The 19,148-nt window shown below is 38.1% G+C and overlaps 1 protein-coding gene across 2 annotated transcripts in view; it reads left to right on the top strand.

Annotated features, from left to right (window-relative positions):
* Positions 1-19,148, top strand: part of LOC122804724 (fibroblast activation protein alpha) — a 1,600,794-nt gene that overhangs the window by 854,936 nt on the left and 726,710 nt on the right. For both annotated transcript variants that reach the window (XM_044074776.1, XM_044074777.1), the window contains 2 exons: positions 15,535-15,587; positions 15,674-15,746. In XM_044074776.1, the coding sequence (XP_043930711.1) occupies positions 15,535-15,587; positions 15,674-15,746 (126 nt within the window). The remainder of the gene's footprint in view (positions 1-15,534; positions 15,588-15,673; positions 15,747-19,148) is intronic.

Below are 19,148 nucleotides of genomic sequence, written 5' to 3'. Positions count from 1 at the left end.
TGATATCTACCTCGTGCACTACTTGGTGCATATAATAAATGCATACATCAATATTCTAAGATACACTGTTACATTAAATATTTATTTCCCACCCATTAAGAGAGTGAGTTAGGCTATGCTCAATTCATCTCTGTCTTCCAGGGTTTCATAATGCATCAGAACAATTCTAGGAGATGCCTGAGTTAGCAATTTTATTTTGGAATTATCATAAAGTATAGGATAGTTCCAAGACAAAACAGTTCTCCAATCTATGTTACAACATGAAAATTAATATAGTCTTCATGCAAGGAGCTCATATGTCTGCTTCACAGTTTGAGATAACTAGAAATGGCTACCATGCAGTTTTGTTTTGGGTGCTCATATGTCTGCTTAACAGTTTGAAATAACTAGAAATGGCTATCATGCAGTTTTGTTTTGGGTGCTCATATGTCTGCTTCACAGTTTGAGATAACTAGAAATGGCTACCATGCAGTTTTGTTTTGGGTGCTCATATATCTGCTTCACAGTTTGAGATAACTAGAAATGGCTATCATGCAGTTTTGTTTTGGGTGCTCATATGTCTGCTTCACAGTTTGAGATAAATAGAAATGGCTATCATGCAGTTTTGTTTTGGGTGCTCATATGTCTGCTTCACAGTTTGAGATAACTAGAAATGGCTACCATGCAGTTTTGTTTTGGAAGCTCATATGTCTGCTTCACAGTTAGAGATAAATAGAAATGGCTATCATGCAGTTTTGTTTTGGGTGCTCATATGTCTGCTTCACAGTTTGAGATAACTATAAATGGCTATCATGCAGTTTTGGAAACAAAAATTAACTCCAAAAGTTAAACAAACCACAAAAACAACAAGGTGAGTCCAACGAAACACAGAAGCCGATGTAGGATCCAAAATAACTTTACTATAAACTCGTTAGCGCTTTCGTGTAGTATTATACATACACTTCTTCAGAACTAGAAATGGCTACCATGCAGTTTTGTTTTGTGAGCTCATGTGTCTCCTTCACAGTTAGAGATAACTAGAAATGGCTACCATGCAGTTTTGTTTTGGGTGCTCATATGTCTGCCTCACAGTTAGAGATAACTAGAAATGGCTACCATGCAGTTTTGTTTTAGGTAACACATCTAAAAAATGTGAGGTGAAATGCTAATTAAATAATATTGTCCATTCAGTGTGGTGCATTCCGCAGAAGATGCAACAAGGAGACTTACAAAGTCCATTCCTGAGTTGACCTATGGTTATGGCATCAATTTATCCACCATGTTCAGAGAGATCAAACATTTTAGAAACATTTTTCACACTTATACACTTTTAAAAGACATGATTTTATTTTGAGGGGACTTGAAATTAAATTTTGTGTGGGCACTATGATAAACACAAGACATCCATGTTATAGACCAAAAGACATGTACAGCTGCTTCTTGACTTCAAGGATGCCCAAAATCTTAATGGCTAATATCTTATCATGTGGCCTTCAGGGAACAATTTTACCTTCTTTTTTTATTCATATGGCTAAGCATAGATTTTTTTTTCTCATCTCAAAATCTTTATCAAGAATAAAATAAATAATTATCTATCCATACTAGGTAACAGTTTGGTGTCATACTTGCCAAAATGTACCCTTTTCCAAGTCCATACCCAAATAATTCATATTCTTACAGAGTTTTTATCTCACTCCTCACAAACTAGCTGACATGGAAAATTAACATCATCTGACTGCATACTGTGTGGGAATGATTTCACAGCAGAGGTAGCGCACATATTTTGGGACTGTAAATCCATTCCATCTTAATGCCAAAACTAATTGTAGTCTATAATTGTATCATCCATGTAACTATTGCATATCAGACTGTCTTAAGCTAAATTAAAATAACTGCAACTTAGTAGCCTTTGGTAGAAAAGTTGCTACCACTTAATTTGCTATAAATGGCACTTCTCTTCAGACAGACGCGGTCATAACAGACCTAGGTATTTTTGTGTATAATACTCTGTCTGTCTCATTTGATCATCATGCTTCCACCATAGTCAGGAAATCCTTCTAAAAGAATGTTTTCATGATCTAAGGAAGTCATCCTACCACTGTACTCTTCCCTTATCAGACCCAGCATTGAGTACAATGATCCCTTTGGTATGCAAAAATCTGAGACAATTGGTCAGCTAGAAAGCCCCAAAGATTTTAAGCCAAGAAAATTAAAAGATTTAAATCTTTCAGCTATCCGACTAGATTAGCATAACTATCCATAGTAGCCTATCAGTTGCTGAAAGGTGACCTGCATCTTGCTTTTCAAGCCATGAAAGACCCAGTGCTATTTGACCTTCTATTTCTTTGCACAGCCAGTGGGTCTACAAACACTGGCAATAAGGACCTAAATCTACATCGACAAATAAACAAGACTTGTTCATAGGTAGGTCCTAGAATTTCAGCCCTGGGGGCTATATAAGCCTAGCCAAAAAGGTTTCCTGTCATTTGCCACCCAAGAAAATTTGTTGTTTGGTGGGATAGGCTCCTAACTCAATGTATTCATTGGCTATGAAATAAGTTTCCACTACAGGACTACTTTGGCTAGCTTTAATGCTAGCCTCATTGACTGGATGGGCAGACACAGATTTACTTAAGGGTTATCATGTACAACCCTACTCAATTTGGGAGGTGAGCACTATTAAATGCTTGAAAAACACTGGCAACAACTTTCAGGTTTGTCTGTCTAAAAGTGTGTATGGTCCCTGTGATCGCTTACCTAGTGTGTTCCAATGTTCCTATCATCCAAATCACCCAAATAAAAATTAACATCTAATTTCTATAACATTAGCTTGGGCCAATTTCCTTGTTATTAAACTCCAGATGAATAAGAAAATATGCTAAAACAAATTTCTGTGGATTACTGTCAACTTACTTGACCACTGGAATATGTTAATCAAAGACGGTTATATAAAAGTCTGACCTATAATGCAGTATGAGCTCCTAAATATTGGATTTTGTTTGTCTCATGTGAAATGCTAGTGTGAACAGCCTACCTCCTGTTGGTGGGCCTTAATGGCCAGCATCTCAACCATATAAATATTTGTCATAATGGGTACTAACCTTACTCCCTGGACTTATGTCTTGTTTTTTTGTGTGTGCTGTTATTGGTGTAATTTCTCCAAGTCTTTTGGGTTTCTAATACCATGACAGGAATGGACCCCATTCCTAAGTCAAAATATAATTAAATTTCATGAAATTAGTATTATTTCAGTCTTTGATGTTGCTGTTTGCAACACCTGCAAAGTGCCCAGAACTGACTCTTTCTGCACTTTATGTAGAGTTACACGTATCAGTAGCTTATCTAAATACGACAGTAATTTTTTATTTATGAGATCCATTGCTCTTACTCCTGTTAGAGCAGTCTGTTTATCCTTCTTCTACATTGCCCTCATTTCTGCCTGAAATCCTGGTATTTTATGACTTTGTCTCTGTCTGTACGAAAGACACTGTAATCACTGGGTATAGCAATTTCAGTGGTCAGTGCTACTTTTGTCTTTGTTTCATAGACTTCTGTATCTGGTTTTCTCTGGAATTTTTTGAACTGTTGGTAATGGGTGATCCCTTCTGATATAAACTTCATCATTCTCTATAATGCTTTGTGGCTTATGTTTCCAATGATTCTCAGCTACTTCAATATAGTAATGTTTGCATAATCCCCACATTTATTATGCCTTTCAGTACTCATTACGTCTGCCATTAGTATATCCTACACAGCAACAAGATGTGTGAATATTTCCAATCCTGTTTTACAAAACTTGCATCTGTCTGTTTCTCCCACATATTCAATGGACTTTGTAAACCAACGCATACATAGTCTGGTATTCTGGGCCTCCAATATTAACCTTTCGTCTTTTGGTTTAAATGCATCTCTCCTTAACCATTCCTGTGTCGGATCCTGATTGGCATGAGGGTGTTCCAGCAGTTTTCTGTACTTGCAACTTTATTTATGCCTTTTCCACATTTCTTGCCTTCTCATCTGATCCTTCACCTTATATTCTTTCTTTTGTTTTTTGTCATATTCGGTTGCTACCTGATTTTTATCTATGTCTGGTTTGATTTCTATTCCCACTTGACACCGACATGCTTCTGCTAAGCTATGCAGAAAAGTCATTTTATACTTGTTTTCCTCATGTTTTAAAAGTTTGTCTATGTTTGGATCTTGTGAGGTCAGCAGATATGTATGCAGTTTCACAACTGCAGATCTATACATGCAATCAATTCGATTAGGCCCCTACCTCCTTCAGAACGGGGAGTATATCATCTTGGTATACACTGATTTTTATAAATCATTTGATAAGCATGAAGGAATTTTCTTGTTTTACTGTCTAATGTGATCAATACTTGTAGAGCCAGTTAATCAACCCAAAACTGTAAATTAGAACAGGAGGCGCAAATTGGTTTATAATTTGGACTTTGTTCCTAGATATCAGGGCTGATTCCAGTATTAATTTTAGTCTTCTAAAATATTCCTTACTAAGTTTTGTTTGCATTTGTTCATGTTTTATTGTCAATTTTACATCAATTCCCAAATATTTATACACTCCCTCCTAGTCAAGTACCTTTATATCACAGTCCTGTCCCAGACAGATATTTTCTTGGTGCTGCAGTTTTCCTGCTTTAAAGGTTGCTTTTACACATTTATTTAGACCAAATGACATTCTTATATTATCTGAGAAAGTTTTGACCACTTGCAGTTCTGCTTTCAGTTCCTCATTTGATGAACTTTAGAGTTTTAAATCATCCACAAAAAGAAGATGAGAAGTCTTTACACTTTGTTGTTTTCCCAGGGCCACTTTGTAACAGTGATCTCATCTGTTAAGTAGACAACTTAATGGGTTAAGAGTAAGACAAAAGAGCAGCGGTGACAAAACGTCACCCTGGAATATAACCCCTTTGAATGTTTATTCTTGGGATAACAATTTGTCCTTTATCACAGTTTAGCTGCAAAGTGGTTTCCACAATTTCATGGTCACTGTAATGCAATCGGTCAATGTAGGGTATATATTATACATCTGTAATCACTCCTTTATCCATGAAAGTGGAATGCTGTCAAATGCTTTTTTTCAGTCTATCCATACCATACTCAGATTCTCTCCCTTCTTAAAATTCTCCATTATGACTTTATTTATCAACAAATGATCCTTTCCTCCGTATGGCTTTCTTTTACTACCCTTTTGTTCTATTGCCATGATTGGCTTTTCTGCTAAATGACTATAAACTCTATTGATATCAATTCCAGTATATAGTTGGTACATTGTTGGAAGGCAAGTTATTGGTCTATAGTTTTTAGAATAACTTGCAGGTTCACTCTTAAGGTGGAAGTATTTTTTTTCTTTTGTTAACTAGGTTGGTGTCTGCTTGGGATGCACATATAAGTAGTTCGTACTCAGGGCTAAATCCCCTTGTAAAGATGTTAATACTTTGTGCATATAAACAGTTATTACTCAGGGCTAAATCTTTGTGCAAAGATGTTAATACTTTTAGACAGAAATTAGGTATTGCATCTGGGTTAGGGGTTTACAAATTAGGAGTTTTGTTAATTTTGTTTCAGTTTCTCTCATGGTTACTTCATCCCATTTCATATCCTATACCTTTGAACGTCTTACTGTTTCTTTTACCTCTTACATTAAGCACCTTTGTTATGTCACACAGAGTCTTCATAGATATTTCTCCAAAATGTGTCTATTTCTTACTCCTCTATATGAGAGTTACTGCTTTCTTCTCCCACTATTCTTATATTGAATGGCCAGTCAGTTGTCTTACCTCTTTATTATGCCAGCTTGCCACACTGTATAGATTGATTTTCCTTCCTCCCACATTTTCCTTAGTGCTTTAAAATGCAGAAAATATTGATGGGATTGTTCCCATCCTAACTTCCATAAGTTTTCTTAGGTGGTGTATCTTTCATGCATTAGCATACAGAATTCTGACTTGTGTTCTCTACTCAACCTGTTTATATCATGCCTATTTCTGGGAAGGACTGCTGTTGCATTATCCAGTCAAACCACCTGCTGCTGTGCTGTACTAAGCTTCTGGTCATTCTCTAATTTGGATTCCAAAAGTGCCCTCAGGAGCTCCTCTATGACTGCATATATACGGGGGAATGGCCAAAAATGATGACATGAGGATACAAAGCTTTGTCGATAAACACACAAAACCAGCAATAGAAATGCCTTAGGGAAATAATAGGTTCTCCACAGTGACTAATAGCAGCTTCACAGGAAATGGCAGCTGCAGCTTCAAAGGGAATTATTGGTCAAATGTGTTTGTGAATTGGTGGCAAAAGCACTGTGATGATTAGTTAAATGGAAGAAACCTTTCCTACCTGTCCAATCATGCTATTTAGTTGGTTATTTACACTTTGTTGACCAGGTTAGTCCCACTGGGCTGATGGCTTCTTTTTGGGAGAGACCTGAGCTGGTATTCATATTAACTTGGGGAAGTTTTGCCAGGGCACTGTGAACATTTACTATGCTTTTTGATAAGAACCGTGGAATCTTTTACATCAACCTGAACTACCAACAACTGAGGCAGAAAGGGCCTCAGTATAGCATCCCATCCAAAGGATGGTGCACTCAGGAGTGCAGTGTTCTGCTTATGCTGCACTAGCATCTCATCCAAGGGATAGCACACTCAGGAATGCAGCACACCCCTTATGCTGCACTAGCATCTCATCCAAATGATGGTGCACTCAGGAGTGCAGCACTACCCTTATGTTGCACTAGCATCTCATCCAAAGGATGGCGCACTCAGGACTGCAGAGCTCCCCTTATGGTGCACTAGCATCTTATCCAAAGGATGGTACACTCAGGACTGCAGAGCTCCCCTTATGTTGTACTAGCATCTCATCCTAAGGATGGCATGCTCAGGACTGCAGAGCTTCCCTTATGTTGCACTAGCATCTCATCCAAAGGATGGCACAGTTAGGAGTGCAGAGCTCCCATTGTGCTGCACTGCATTGTCAACACTGGAAAAGTTCTACTACCTGTTGTGCAAATGGAACCCAAAGCATTCTGCACCGAAGGTGAGTGTGCTGTCTGTTGTGCCACTGAGGCTTATAAAACAGGTTTATTTTTGTAGTGCCAAGTAAAGAACATAGGTAATAAATGTACATCTTCAAAATAAACAGTACCATAAATTAGCTCCACTTATCAAGTTCAGTCATATACAGGCCTACCCACAAATGGAGTGTTTAGACGATCACGTTTGTAGGCCCTGTCTAACTTTCTTCTCAGTTGCAAAAAAAATGAGACATAAACATCTACAAAAATGCCCAACTGGGCCAGTAATTACACAAATCATGGAACTTCAGGTCAGACCCCGATTACCCCACTCTAATCCTCTGCATCAGGAACACATTTCCTGTTTTCCTGCTTCCAGGCTACACCCTTTTATATAAACACTAAGTGGTAAGCATTATCTAAAAGATACGATTTCCTTATTGGTATGAGAATTTCACATACAAAAAGTACTTTGACAGTAACATATAGGCATAAACATATTTTAAAGGTATGCTAAACCCAACAATGGTATATTAAAAATGTTAGAAATGTTAGCAGTAGACAGATTTAAAATAGATCTGTCCATTAATGTAAGAAAATGGTTATTGAAAAGTGATCACAAGAGCTCTGATAAATGAATAAATGAGTAAAATGCATATTAACAATAGATGGTTTAAACCTGAATCGTTTGCTTCTAAGTCTACAACTACAGTAAGTAATGTGCCATCTTCTGGAGGACAGCAAGTATTGGGTTAATTTGTTCTGAATGTGAGGGTAGGGGGTCACTTTGCTAAATTCTGTACTGCTAATTCTAAAGAGAATACTAAGCAGAAGGAATGTGAAAAGTGAAATGCATGCCGTAAATGAAACTGCCCCTATGGAGTGTGACAAAATACAGGTATAATATATGAGTCATCTTTTTGCCATTGTGTTACAACAAAATTGGTGAAATATGTTGAATTTCTAAAAGGCACAAAAGTTCAAAGTCTGTTAGATTCTGGAAATGGTTAACCTTCTCCAGGGTCTCCTGGTATAAGATTAGCAGCAAGCTAAAAAGTGGAGTTAATATGCATGTATGACGACAGAAAATAAGATGTCAAATTAGGAAAATATTTCCCCATTTTTCAGACATTGTGAAAGACGTGGGAGATAGGAGGATCCATAGTCAGAGTATATCTGGCTGACACAATTAAAAAGAAAGATATAAAGCAGTAGTTTGATATAAGAATGGTGGGGTAGGAACAAGAAATGTTAGCATAGGAAACGAGGGTGAATTGATGGGAAACTCTGAATAAAAATCAATACAAGGTAGACATCTGTGCCCAGAGATACAAGAATGGTTAACACTGAAAGAGAGGAGAAAGACAGAAGAAAGGCACTTACATGAGGACCCTCAAACTAAAGTGTGCATTAAAATTGAGCTAGGTAGGAAAACTGGGATTTCAGAACCCATTTGTGTTAGTATCAAGTTGAAAGCTGAAGTAAAGGCTTTAAGTAAGCAACAGGTATCTATAAGGAAAAAAAAGAGCAAAGCTGAATACACATTTTGTTCTAAGGTACCTTTTGCAGAGGGAAGAAACAAAAAATACGGATGAAATAAATTGAGGTAGGCTGTATCTACTCATAGTAAAACAGATGGAGAACAACCCGAAAGAAGGGAGAGCAGTGAAAGGCTTGAATTGATAACAAAGAAAGTAAAGTAGAATGTGTTGTCTAAAATTACCCCATGAATGGGAATATATAGAAACTATTATAAAATATATGGAAGATATTGTAATGTCAGTATTTGTTGGAATGAAAGCTGTATATTCTATCTCAAGACAAGATGGTAGGGAAAATAAGAAAGCAATAATGCCCCTGAAAGAGCATTATTTCCACAATAACACACCCTGGAGGGCATTATTGCACTTAGAGAATGGGCTATCTGTTAAATTGTTTTGTATTTGTTTGTTTTTTTTAATTATTATATATATATCTTTTTAATATATCTGATGTAAAGTAGTTCCTCCGCCTAATGTTTTTAAACTTGCTGTAGTATATTAACTGTTGTTGGGGGAAGTACTTTACATCCAAAATATAAGTTTGGCTATGTATTTAATGTCTACATACACTCTCCCTCTCTCTGATACACACACACACACACACACACACACACACACACACACACACACACACACACACACACACACACACACACACACACACACACCTCTCAACTGTACAGATGTTTACAGAATGTCCATATTTTTTGCCTCATTTATTTGGTGTTTTCCTCATAAATGATGGGGTTTGCTCGCAAATCATTGGAGTTGAAGTCACTAAATAATGAATTATATTAGAGTTTCAGACTTTAATATCCTTCAGAAAATGCTTTTAACATAAATCTTATTACATCAACTTTCTAATTGTATTATACAATATTTAAAATATGTCTCTTTGAGCTTTTGCCTCACATTATTTTAGGCTTTATCTGCATTTCCTGTGCTAAGAAGCTGAGTGGTATGCATTCCTCTTAATTTTAAATAACTTGAATCCACTGCTCGATCAATATCTCTATATCTCTTGTATATACACATACACACACTTTTCTATTTTTTTTTTATTATACATTTATTTTCATTTTATACTTGATAAACAGCAAAAGCGCTGCTTAGGGAATGTAAAAACCAATTGATCTCACTCACTTTCATGCACGCATACACAAACACACACAAAAGCATACAGACTGTCACACACACACACACACACACACACACACTTTTAATTTTTTTTAAAGATAGATAAATTTCTTTCCTAATGCTACATGAGTTCAGCAACTCAGCAGTGCAATTTTTATTTCAGCGTCATATGCCATGTAGAAAAATGATATCTAAGAGATTTGGAGAATGGATTTGCTCATTGAAGTGATAATATATGATTATTTCACTAATATCTCCATGTGAGTGTGTGTATTCACATAGATATGAGCTTGAGCTGGTTTTTTGTGTGTGTGTGTGTCTGCATGTGAGTGCATATGCAAAAAGGGTATCAGAACTCCATTCAGAGAGTTAAGTGTTCTGATATGGTGACTAAAATAATGAACAATCAAAATCAATTATTTAGATGCAGCAAATGTTTTGGCTTTAGAAAGGTTACCATTGAAATCTTATTGTGTAGATTATCTCTACTGAGAAAAATAGATCCCATGTTCATATTTTCATATGTTCATAGGAGATTACTAGGATAATGGCTTAAGAGCCCTTGTAAGCCTAGCCAGTATAACCCAGTTTTAACTAATATGCTGCCCTTAGGGGCAAGAAAATGGCATAGGTTTGTGCATATGCCTCGAGTATTTTACAGATTGCCCCTGTCCATAAGGGACATGGGGACTGCACAAGGTGTGAATTTGCGATTCCTCATTCATTGATCCAAACTGTGTTTGAAGATGGCCAGGGAAGGGCTCTGTTTAACATGAACAGGAAGCCTGTTCCAAAGAAGGGTTAATCTCTGAGACACACATGTGTCACACCAGCATGTGTTGTTTGAGTCGCTGACTATGTTTACATCCCTAGACTGGGTGACCCACATCATGTTCCAAAGAAGGGGTAATCTCTGAGACACACGTGTCTCTCCAGCATGTGTTGTTTGAGTCGCTGACTATGTTTACATCCCTAGACTGGGTGACCCACATCATGTTCCAAAGAAGAGGTAATCTCTGAGACATACATGTGTCTCTCCAGCATGTGTTGTTTGAGTCGCTGACTATGTTTACATCCGTATACTGGGTGACCCACATCATGTTCCAAAGAAGGGGTAATCTCTGAGACACACATGTGTCACACCAGCATGTGTTGTTTGAGTCACTGACTATGTTTACATCCCTAGACTGGGTGACCCACATCATGTTCCAAAGAAGGGGTAATCTCTGAGACACACGTGTCTCCCCAGCATGTGTTGTCTGAGTCGCTGACTATGTTTACATTCCTAGACTGGGTGTCCCACATCATGTTCCAAAGAAGGGGTAATCTCTGAGACACACATGTGTCTCTCCAGCATGTATTGTTTGAGTCGCTGACTATGTTTACATTCCTAGACTGGGTGACCCACATCATGTTCCAAAGAAGGGGTAATCTCTGAGACACACATGTGTCTCTCCAGCATGTATTGTTTGAGTCGCTGACTATGTTTACACCCTAGACTGGGTGACCCACATCATGCTGCTTATTTTGCGGATGTGTAGCAGCTCCACCAGGACTGGACTTGTAAATGCCTTGTAGCTTAGCAATAGGTCACCCCTTAATAGTTGGTAGGAGAAAGAGGCACCAGAAGCTGTTAAAAACTGGGGGGGGGGCAGAGGGTGAGAGGGGCACTTAGTGATCTAAAAAGGGCAATTTTTTAAAACTATTTACTACCACAACATAGGTTCACAAGGGCGGCATTTTAAACTTAGCCAGTTTCCCTTTTGGTGCTTGAATTAACTTTTCCTGATTGGTTGTACCTATCCCATGGCTGATAATTGTATATTAGCCCTAGTGAAAATAAATGTGATCATACTATAGATAATTTGAGGATACCCATGTAAGGGATGCAGCATTTAGTAACTGCCTCTATCCATTAGTGGCATGAGGGGCAATCCTGGAGTACATTTTCTATTACCTATCCTTAGATCCAAGTTGCATTTGAAAATGGACAGGGATGAGCTTTGTTTTACTTGAATGGATAGTCTGTTCTGGAACAGTGATGTTCAGCAGGTCCATCTGCATTAGGTCAGAGGATGCCTTGTGTGCCAGACATGTCACCTCTAAGCACTCTGTAGGATACTGAGTATAGCAATAAATCTTTGAGGTGGTCCATGCAAGGACTTGTATCCTTTTAGCAAGACATCTCTGTGGGTATTCCAATTGTTGCATGGGTCTGGACAGATACATGCCAAAGTGGGCTTTATACAAAATGATTGACCTAATGAGGGCTTTGTAAAGGGAGACAATAACATCTTTAGATCTAGTCACAATCAATTTGTTTATAAGCTGTGCAATACAGAAAGACTTTCTTATGACTCTGGACACATGTTGGTCAAAAGTTAGGTCACTGTACACACAGGTTCCCAAATGCCAAACATCTGGGTCAGTTCTCGAGGGGCATTGTCAATTTGGCAGTTCCTTGGAGTAGATGACTTCCCAAAGGATACGATAATGTATTTCTTGGAGTTTTGTTTCAATTCATGATTCTGGCACCAGTTATTGTTTGGAACAAACCTTCCTGCATGATGGCTAAGTCATTTGGGGATTCAATAACTGCTCCTAGCTTGCGGTCATCTCAGACTTAGTTGGCCAAAGCCCTTTAGTATTTTCTTTTACTTTTGAGATGTACTTGCCAAACATAAAATGTCTCAGCACCGAACCCTGGGGGACTCCATTGGTGACTGGTTTCTTTCCCTATTTTGATCTCCTGCATCCTATGAGCAAGCATGCATGTATGCATTCTTTGATTCACCTTCTTGACTGCATTAACCTGATTGCATTAAATTATATTCCTTGTATAATACAGCACCACTTGTTAGAATGTGTTTTAAATTTGTAGTTTGGAACAGTCCTCTAGTAAGCAATGAAACAAAATGTATGGACCAATAATGACAAAACTACCCATTTCAGAAAATTTCAACCATAAAAGGCCACTCAAACTTCTGTCATTACAATCCACCAATATCAATAAATATGCCAAATCTCTGCAGAAGTAAGTCATCTAAACAATTCCACATTAAAGGGATCTGTAACTAATGTAGAGGCTACTGCTAGCAAACAACTTTATGTTTCATTGTTTCATCTACAATAAAAGTGCATGTTGCCCTTGAAGAATAAATTGCCTATGTTACATTATTACATTACAAGAATGATAAGCTAGTAATATTGCAATGTGCAATGGATGGCAAACTGATAGCAGAAACATAGTTACTAGGTAACTCCTTCAAAGGATGACATTCATAGGATTGAAGCATTCACTCCCTTTAAAGTACAAGACAGTACAGTATCAGCGATCCATTTGAATACTATGGGAGTAGAACCCACAGCCTTCTGCATCAAAAACAAGTATACTACCTGTTGTGCTACTAACAATGCAAGCAGCTTAGCATAAGTAGCACTAAAGTTCTCTTCACCTGAAGCTCTCTGCTCCTTGTAAAATCAACTTGACACTCAATTAAATTTCTCAGCTTCACAGCATAAGAAATCTGGAAAAAGACAAAATTTGTTTGGGGAGGAGGGACAAAGGCCCAAAACCAGGCAAACATTTTAAATATTGCTTGTATAATCTTAGAAAGTTGCTAAAATAAAGTGTTTTGTGTTAACATGTGTTTCCTGAAAGACAGGAAGACTGAAACTTAAAGGGCTATCATTATTTAGTGAATTCAGTTCTCACTCACTGATTTGCCAGAAACCACAAATTTTAAGAGGAACAGACCAAACGTATGAGCCAAATATTCTGTGCACATCTGGACAGCTGAGAGCTATGGACTCAACTCCCTGAATCACAAGTGGTGGTATGGGTACAGAATTCAGGCTCTTGTTTGGACACAAAGTGAACACACACTCACACACATACTCACACTCCTGTAAAACAGAGCAATAAGAGAACAAAAACAGCTAGTTTAGTTAGTTTAACTTCCACGTGGGAATCCACGTTAGAGTGCAGACTCCACTTCATTAATTTTTCCCAACAGGTCTTGCAGCTGTAAAAGTGTGGGGGGGGGGCTCTATGGCTCCTTCAGGCACCCATGGTAGTAGACAGAGTAAATGGATAGTGCTTTTAGTCTCTCTGCATAAGACATGTTGTTAACACCCTGTATTTTCTTTGTGAGGAACATCTGGAGTTACTCCAGCTGTTGCAAGTGCCTAGTCAAGTACAAGGCAAATGGCACACTGTACTCATTATTGGTCTAATGAGGGCTGAGTATGGTGGGACTATAACTTCCTTGGGTCTGGGTGCCATACCTTTACTTATAAGTTGTGCCACATAGAATGACTTTCTCACCACTTCAAAGTCAAAAGACAAAGTAAACTTTACTGTCATTCAGGAATCACACAAGTGCAAAAATTGAATGAAATTCCGTGTCTCCAGATTCAGTGTGCAGACAACTTATAGACTATTTTTACAGACAATTACACACATAATACCTAGCTATTACATCACAGACATGCAGGTAGACTGGTTAATATTGCACATATTTAGAAACACTTGGACACATGGCTGTCAAAATGAAGGCTGCTATTTATCTATGTACTCAGATCTCTCACCTGTGAATCTATCTTAGGGGTGTGGTATTAATGTAATTTGCAGGTGTATTTGGCTTCTCAAAGGATACAATAATACATTTTTTCATATTCAGTTTTAGGCAATGGCTGTGGCACCAATTATTTGTCTGATTTAGACCCTCTTGAAGGATATCTACATCATTGGGGATTCATTGATTATCCCCAACTTGCAGTCTTTAGCAAACTTTGCCATCCAGAGGCCTTCCACATTAGCCTTGACTTCAGAGAAGTATATTCCAAACAGGAGTGATCCCAGCACTGACCCCTGTGACATATCACTAGTAACTGGCCTCTTGTTTGATCTGGATTCACCCATTTTAACCAAGTGTCCTGTCTGTGATACATTTAGCTATCCATCTGGTGATGCAGGGTTTTATGCCCAGGTTTTTGATTTTATTTATAATACTTGAATATGGGGCTGTGTCAAATGCTTTGGCTAGGTCAAGGTAAATAGAATGCATTGTTTTACCCTTATCCATTGCCCTAATGAGTTTTTCAGAAAAGTCAACCATATTTAGTAGGCATGACCTATCCCTGACAAAGCCAAATTGTGTTTGTTCCCATGTTTGGAGGTTTCCTATGTCATTATTTATCAGGTCCATTATGATTCTTTCCATGGCCTTGCGTATAAAACTAGTCACACTTATAGGTCTATAATTACCTGGTCAGTAATGGTCCCCCTTTGTGCAGAGGGATTTCTGTTGCTGTCCTACAGTCAATTGGGATAAAGGCAGTCCAGAGGCTGTGGTTAAATAGAGAACCCAATTGGCCTGACAGGTCCCGAGTCAAGCTATTTAGAAGGCAACCTGGTATATCATAAGGGCCCAGTGAAGTTGTGTTTTAAACTTTAGTGAGTGCAGTGACAACATGTTTAGTGATAATTGACAGGGGAGCTATGCAGGGCATTTCTTGGGGGAGAACTAGGGGTGATGTGGAGGTGAAATTTGAGCTGGATTTATCAGCCAGCAGATTCGCTTTATCTTCTGGTTGAGTATAGGTGATGCCGTCCACAACTAATTCTACACATCTGTATGGCAGTAGTTCTAGTGAGAAGTTAGTGAAGATTAATTCCGCACATTGTAGGATGTTGCCCTTAAGTCTGTGAACACAACTGTTAGAATTGCTTTTACTGCTGTAACGATATATTAAACATTTTAGATTGTTTGTATTGTCACATTTTTAGATTTTTAGCAGATGACTCATTTATTATCCCTGTTGAATTTGCAGGTGTGGAGGTATTCCTACACAGCTACTTTTCATATATATGATCTTAAGCAAAGGTCAGTATTTATTTCATTTACTGGAAAAGAGTTAAAGATATTGACTAAGTTATACAATAACATATTTGCTTTTTGTTTCATTTTAGTGTTTTTATAACAGAAAATCCACTACCCACTAAAATTCAGAACATAGTATGGTCTCCTGTTGGACACAAATTGGTAGGTATACTTAGTCATATATGCTGTTTATTTTCACTATATCGTGACACTTTTATGGATGATTACTTATTGCTTTATGTTCTGCATCACCATTTGTCTGACTTACTCTCTCCAGTGCAGCTGTTTTGTTCAATTTTGGCTGAGCTATTTAATATTTAATTTCAACTTACTGAATCTCAGTTGTATACATTTAAAGTAAAACTCTGTATGACCGTTTTATATACTGTTCGTGTCCTGATGGATACTTACTGAAAAAAATGATTGTTTAATATCTTAATAGACTAACAACTTAACACAACAGACTAGTCACATCCAGAACCTTCCTCCTCTCTACACTCCTTTTCTGCTTTCCCCCTCTTTACCAACTTAAAGAAATCAGACGTACACAAATTGGAAACTTCCTACAACAAAATAGCCCATTTTGCAGCCAATCTTCCCCTCCAAACCCACCATTGTACTGTCTACATAAATTAAATTGGCTCAGGCTACCCAACCTTCTTTTTCTCTACCAACTTAAATTCACACACAGTATCATCTTCCATCCTGACAGTTGCCCATCCCTCGAGGAACTTGTTCCCTACTCATGCCTACAAAGTTTAAGTTCTGCAGACAGAAACTTTCTCACAGTAAACAAAGCTAACAACACTCACAGCAAAGCCCTATTCTCAAATCACATAGCCTAATTATGAAACTCTCTACCCCACACCCTCCAAAACACACCTGAATCTACCAGTTTTAAACAAGTACTATTTGAACATCTATCCAAGAACTGGCATTTCTCCTTTGCCAAACCTGACTGCCAAGATATCTATAACTCTCTCAACACAGTGTCCACTCCTTACCACTGACAAGATATCTATAACTTCTCAACACACTGTCCACTCCTTACCACTGACAAGATATCTATAACTCCCTCAACACACTGTCCACTCCTTACCACTGACAAGATATATATAACTCTCTCAACACACTGTCCACTCCTTACCACTGACAAGATATCTATAACTTCTCAACACACTGTCCACTCCTTACCACTGACAAGATATCTATAACTCTCTCAACACACTGTCCACTCCTTACCACTGACAAGATATCTATAACTTCTCAACACACTGTCCACTCCTTACCACTGACAAGATATCTATAACTCTGTCAACACACTGTCCACTCCTTACCACTGACAAGATATCTATAACTTCTCAACACACTGTCCACTCCTTACCACTGACAAGATATCTATAACTTCTCAACACACTGTCCACTCCTTACCACTGACAAGATATCTATAACTCCCAAAACACACTGTCCACTCCTTACCACTGACAAGATATCTATAACTTCTCAACACACTGTCCACTCCTTACCACTGACAAGATATCTATAACTTCTCAACACAGTGTCCACTCCTTACCACTGACAAGATATCTATAACTCCCTCAACACACTGTCCACTCCTTACCACTGACAAGATATCTATAACTCTCTCAACACACTGTCCACTCCTTACCACTGACAAGATATCTATAACTCCCTCAACACACTGTCCACTCCTTACCACTGACAAGATATCTATAACTTCTCAACACACTGTCCACTCCTTACCACTGACAAGATATCTATAACTCCCTCAACACACTGTCCACTCCTTACCACTGACAAGATATCTATAACTTCTCAACACACTGTCCACTCCTTACCACTGACAAGATAACTATAACTTCTCAACACACTGTCCACTCCTTACCACTGACAAGATATCTATAACTTCTCAACACACTGTCCACTCCTTATCACTGACAAGATATCTATAACTTCTCAACACACTGTCCACTCCTTACCTCTGACAAGATATCTATAACTCTCTCAACACACTGTCCACTCCTTACCACTGACAAGATATCTATAACTTCTCAACACACTGTCCACTCCTTACCACTGACAAGATATCTATAACTCCCTCAACACACTGTCCACTCCTTACCACTGACAAGATATCTATAACTTCTCAACACACTGTCCACTCCTTACCACTGACAAGATATCTATAACTCTCTCAACACACTGTGTCCTCCTTACCACTGACAAGATATCTATAACTTCTCAACACACTGTCCACTCCTTACCACTGACAAGATATCTATAACTCTGTCAACACACTGTCCACTCCTTACCACTGACAAGATATCTATAACTTCTCAACACACTGTCCACTCCTTACCACTGACAAGATATCTATAACTTCTCAGCACACTGTCCACTCCTTACCACTGACAAGATATCTATAACTCTCTCAACACACTGTCCACTCCGTACTCCTGACAAGATATCTATAACTCTCTCAACACTCTGTCCACTCCTTACCACTGACAAGATATCTATAACTCTCTCAACACACTGTCCACTCCTTACCACTGACAAGATATCTATAACTTCTCAACACACTGTCCACTCCTTACCACTGACAAGATATCTATAACTCTCTCAACACACTGTCCACTCCTTACCACTGACAAGATATCTATAACTCTCTCAACACACTGTCCACTCCTTACCACTGACAAGATATCTATAACTCTCTCAACACACTGTCCACTCCTTACCACTGACAAGGTATCTATAACTCTGTCAACACACTGTCCACTCCTTACCACTGACAAGATATCTATAACTCTCTCAACACACTGTCCACTCCTTACCACTGACAAGATATATATAACTCCCTCAACACACTGTCCACTCCTTACCACTGACAAGATATCTATAACTCTGTCAACACACTGTCCACTCCTTACCACTGACAAGATATCTATAACTCCCTCAACACACTGTCCACTCCTTACCACTGACAAGATATCTATAACTTTTCAACACACTGTCCACGCCTTACCACTGACAATATATCTATAACTTCTCAACACACTGTCCATTCCTTACCACTGACAAGATATCTATAACTCTGTCAACACACTGTCCACTCCTTACCTCATTTTCTCCCTGTCCTTTGTGTTTATTGCTACTCAAAAATACATATAAAAGAAATCTCACTTGTCCATAACTATTACTTAATATGTACACAGTACTAATTTTATTTTTCTCACAGTGATCTTCACTGAAATGTTTGTGTTTTTCTTTTTTAACCTGTATCTACTAGAAAACTGTATTGAATATTTCTTTGTATAGACTAATTAGATGATATGCATTTTGAATCTTACTGTATGCATACTATTGTACAATCTAATTATTGTATTCTGCTTGTATTTCTGTGGAGCTTTTCTCCCTGGGCCTGCACTGAAATTGGGCTTCTGGCCCAGTCAGACTTTCCCGGTAAACAAATGTAAATAAATAAATAAATAATGTCTCCCCTAACTTCTCCCTTGAACTACTACTATATATGTACTTATA

Source organism: Protopterus annectens, chromosome 6.part0 (genome assembly GCF_019279795.1).
Source record: "Protopterus annectens isolate FY-2018-M chromosome 6.part0, PAN1.0, whole genome shotgun sequence".
NCBI classification, from domain to species: domain Eukaryota; kingdom Metazoa; phylum Chordata; order Ceratodontiformes; family Protopteridae; genus Protopterus; species Protopterus annectens.
The sequence above is the reverse complement of the archived record's forward strand: the minus strand, read 5'-3'. Positions and strand labels throughout refer to the sequence as shown.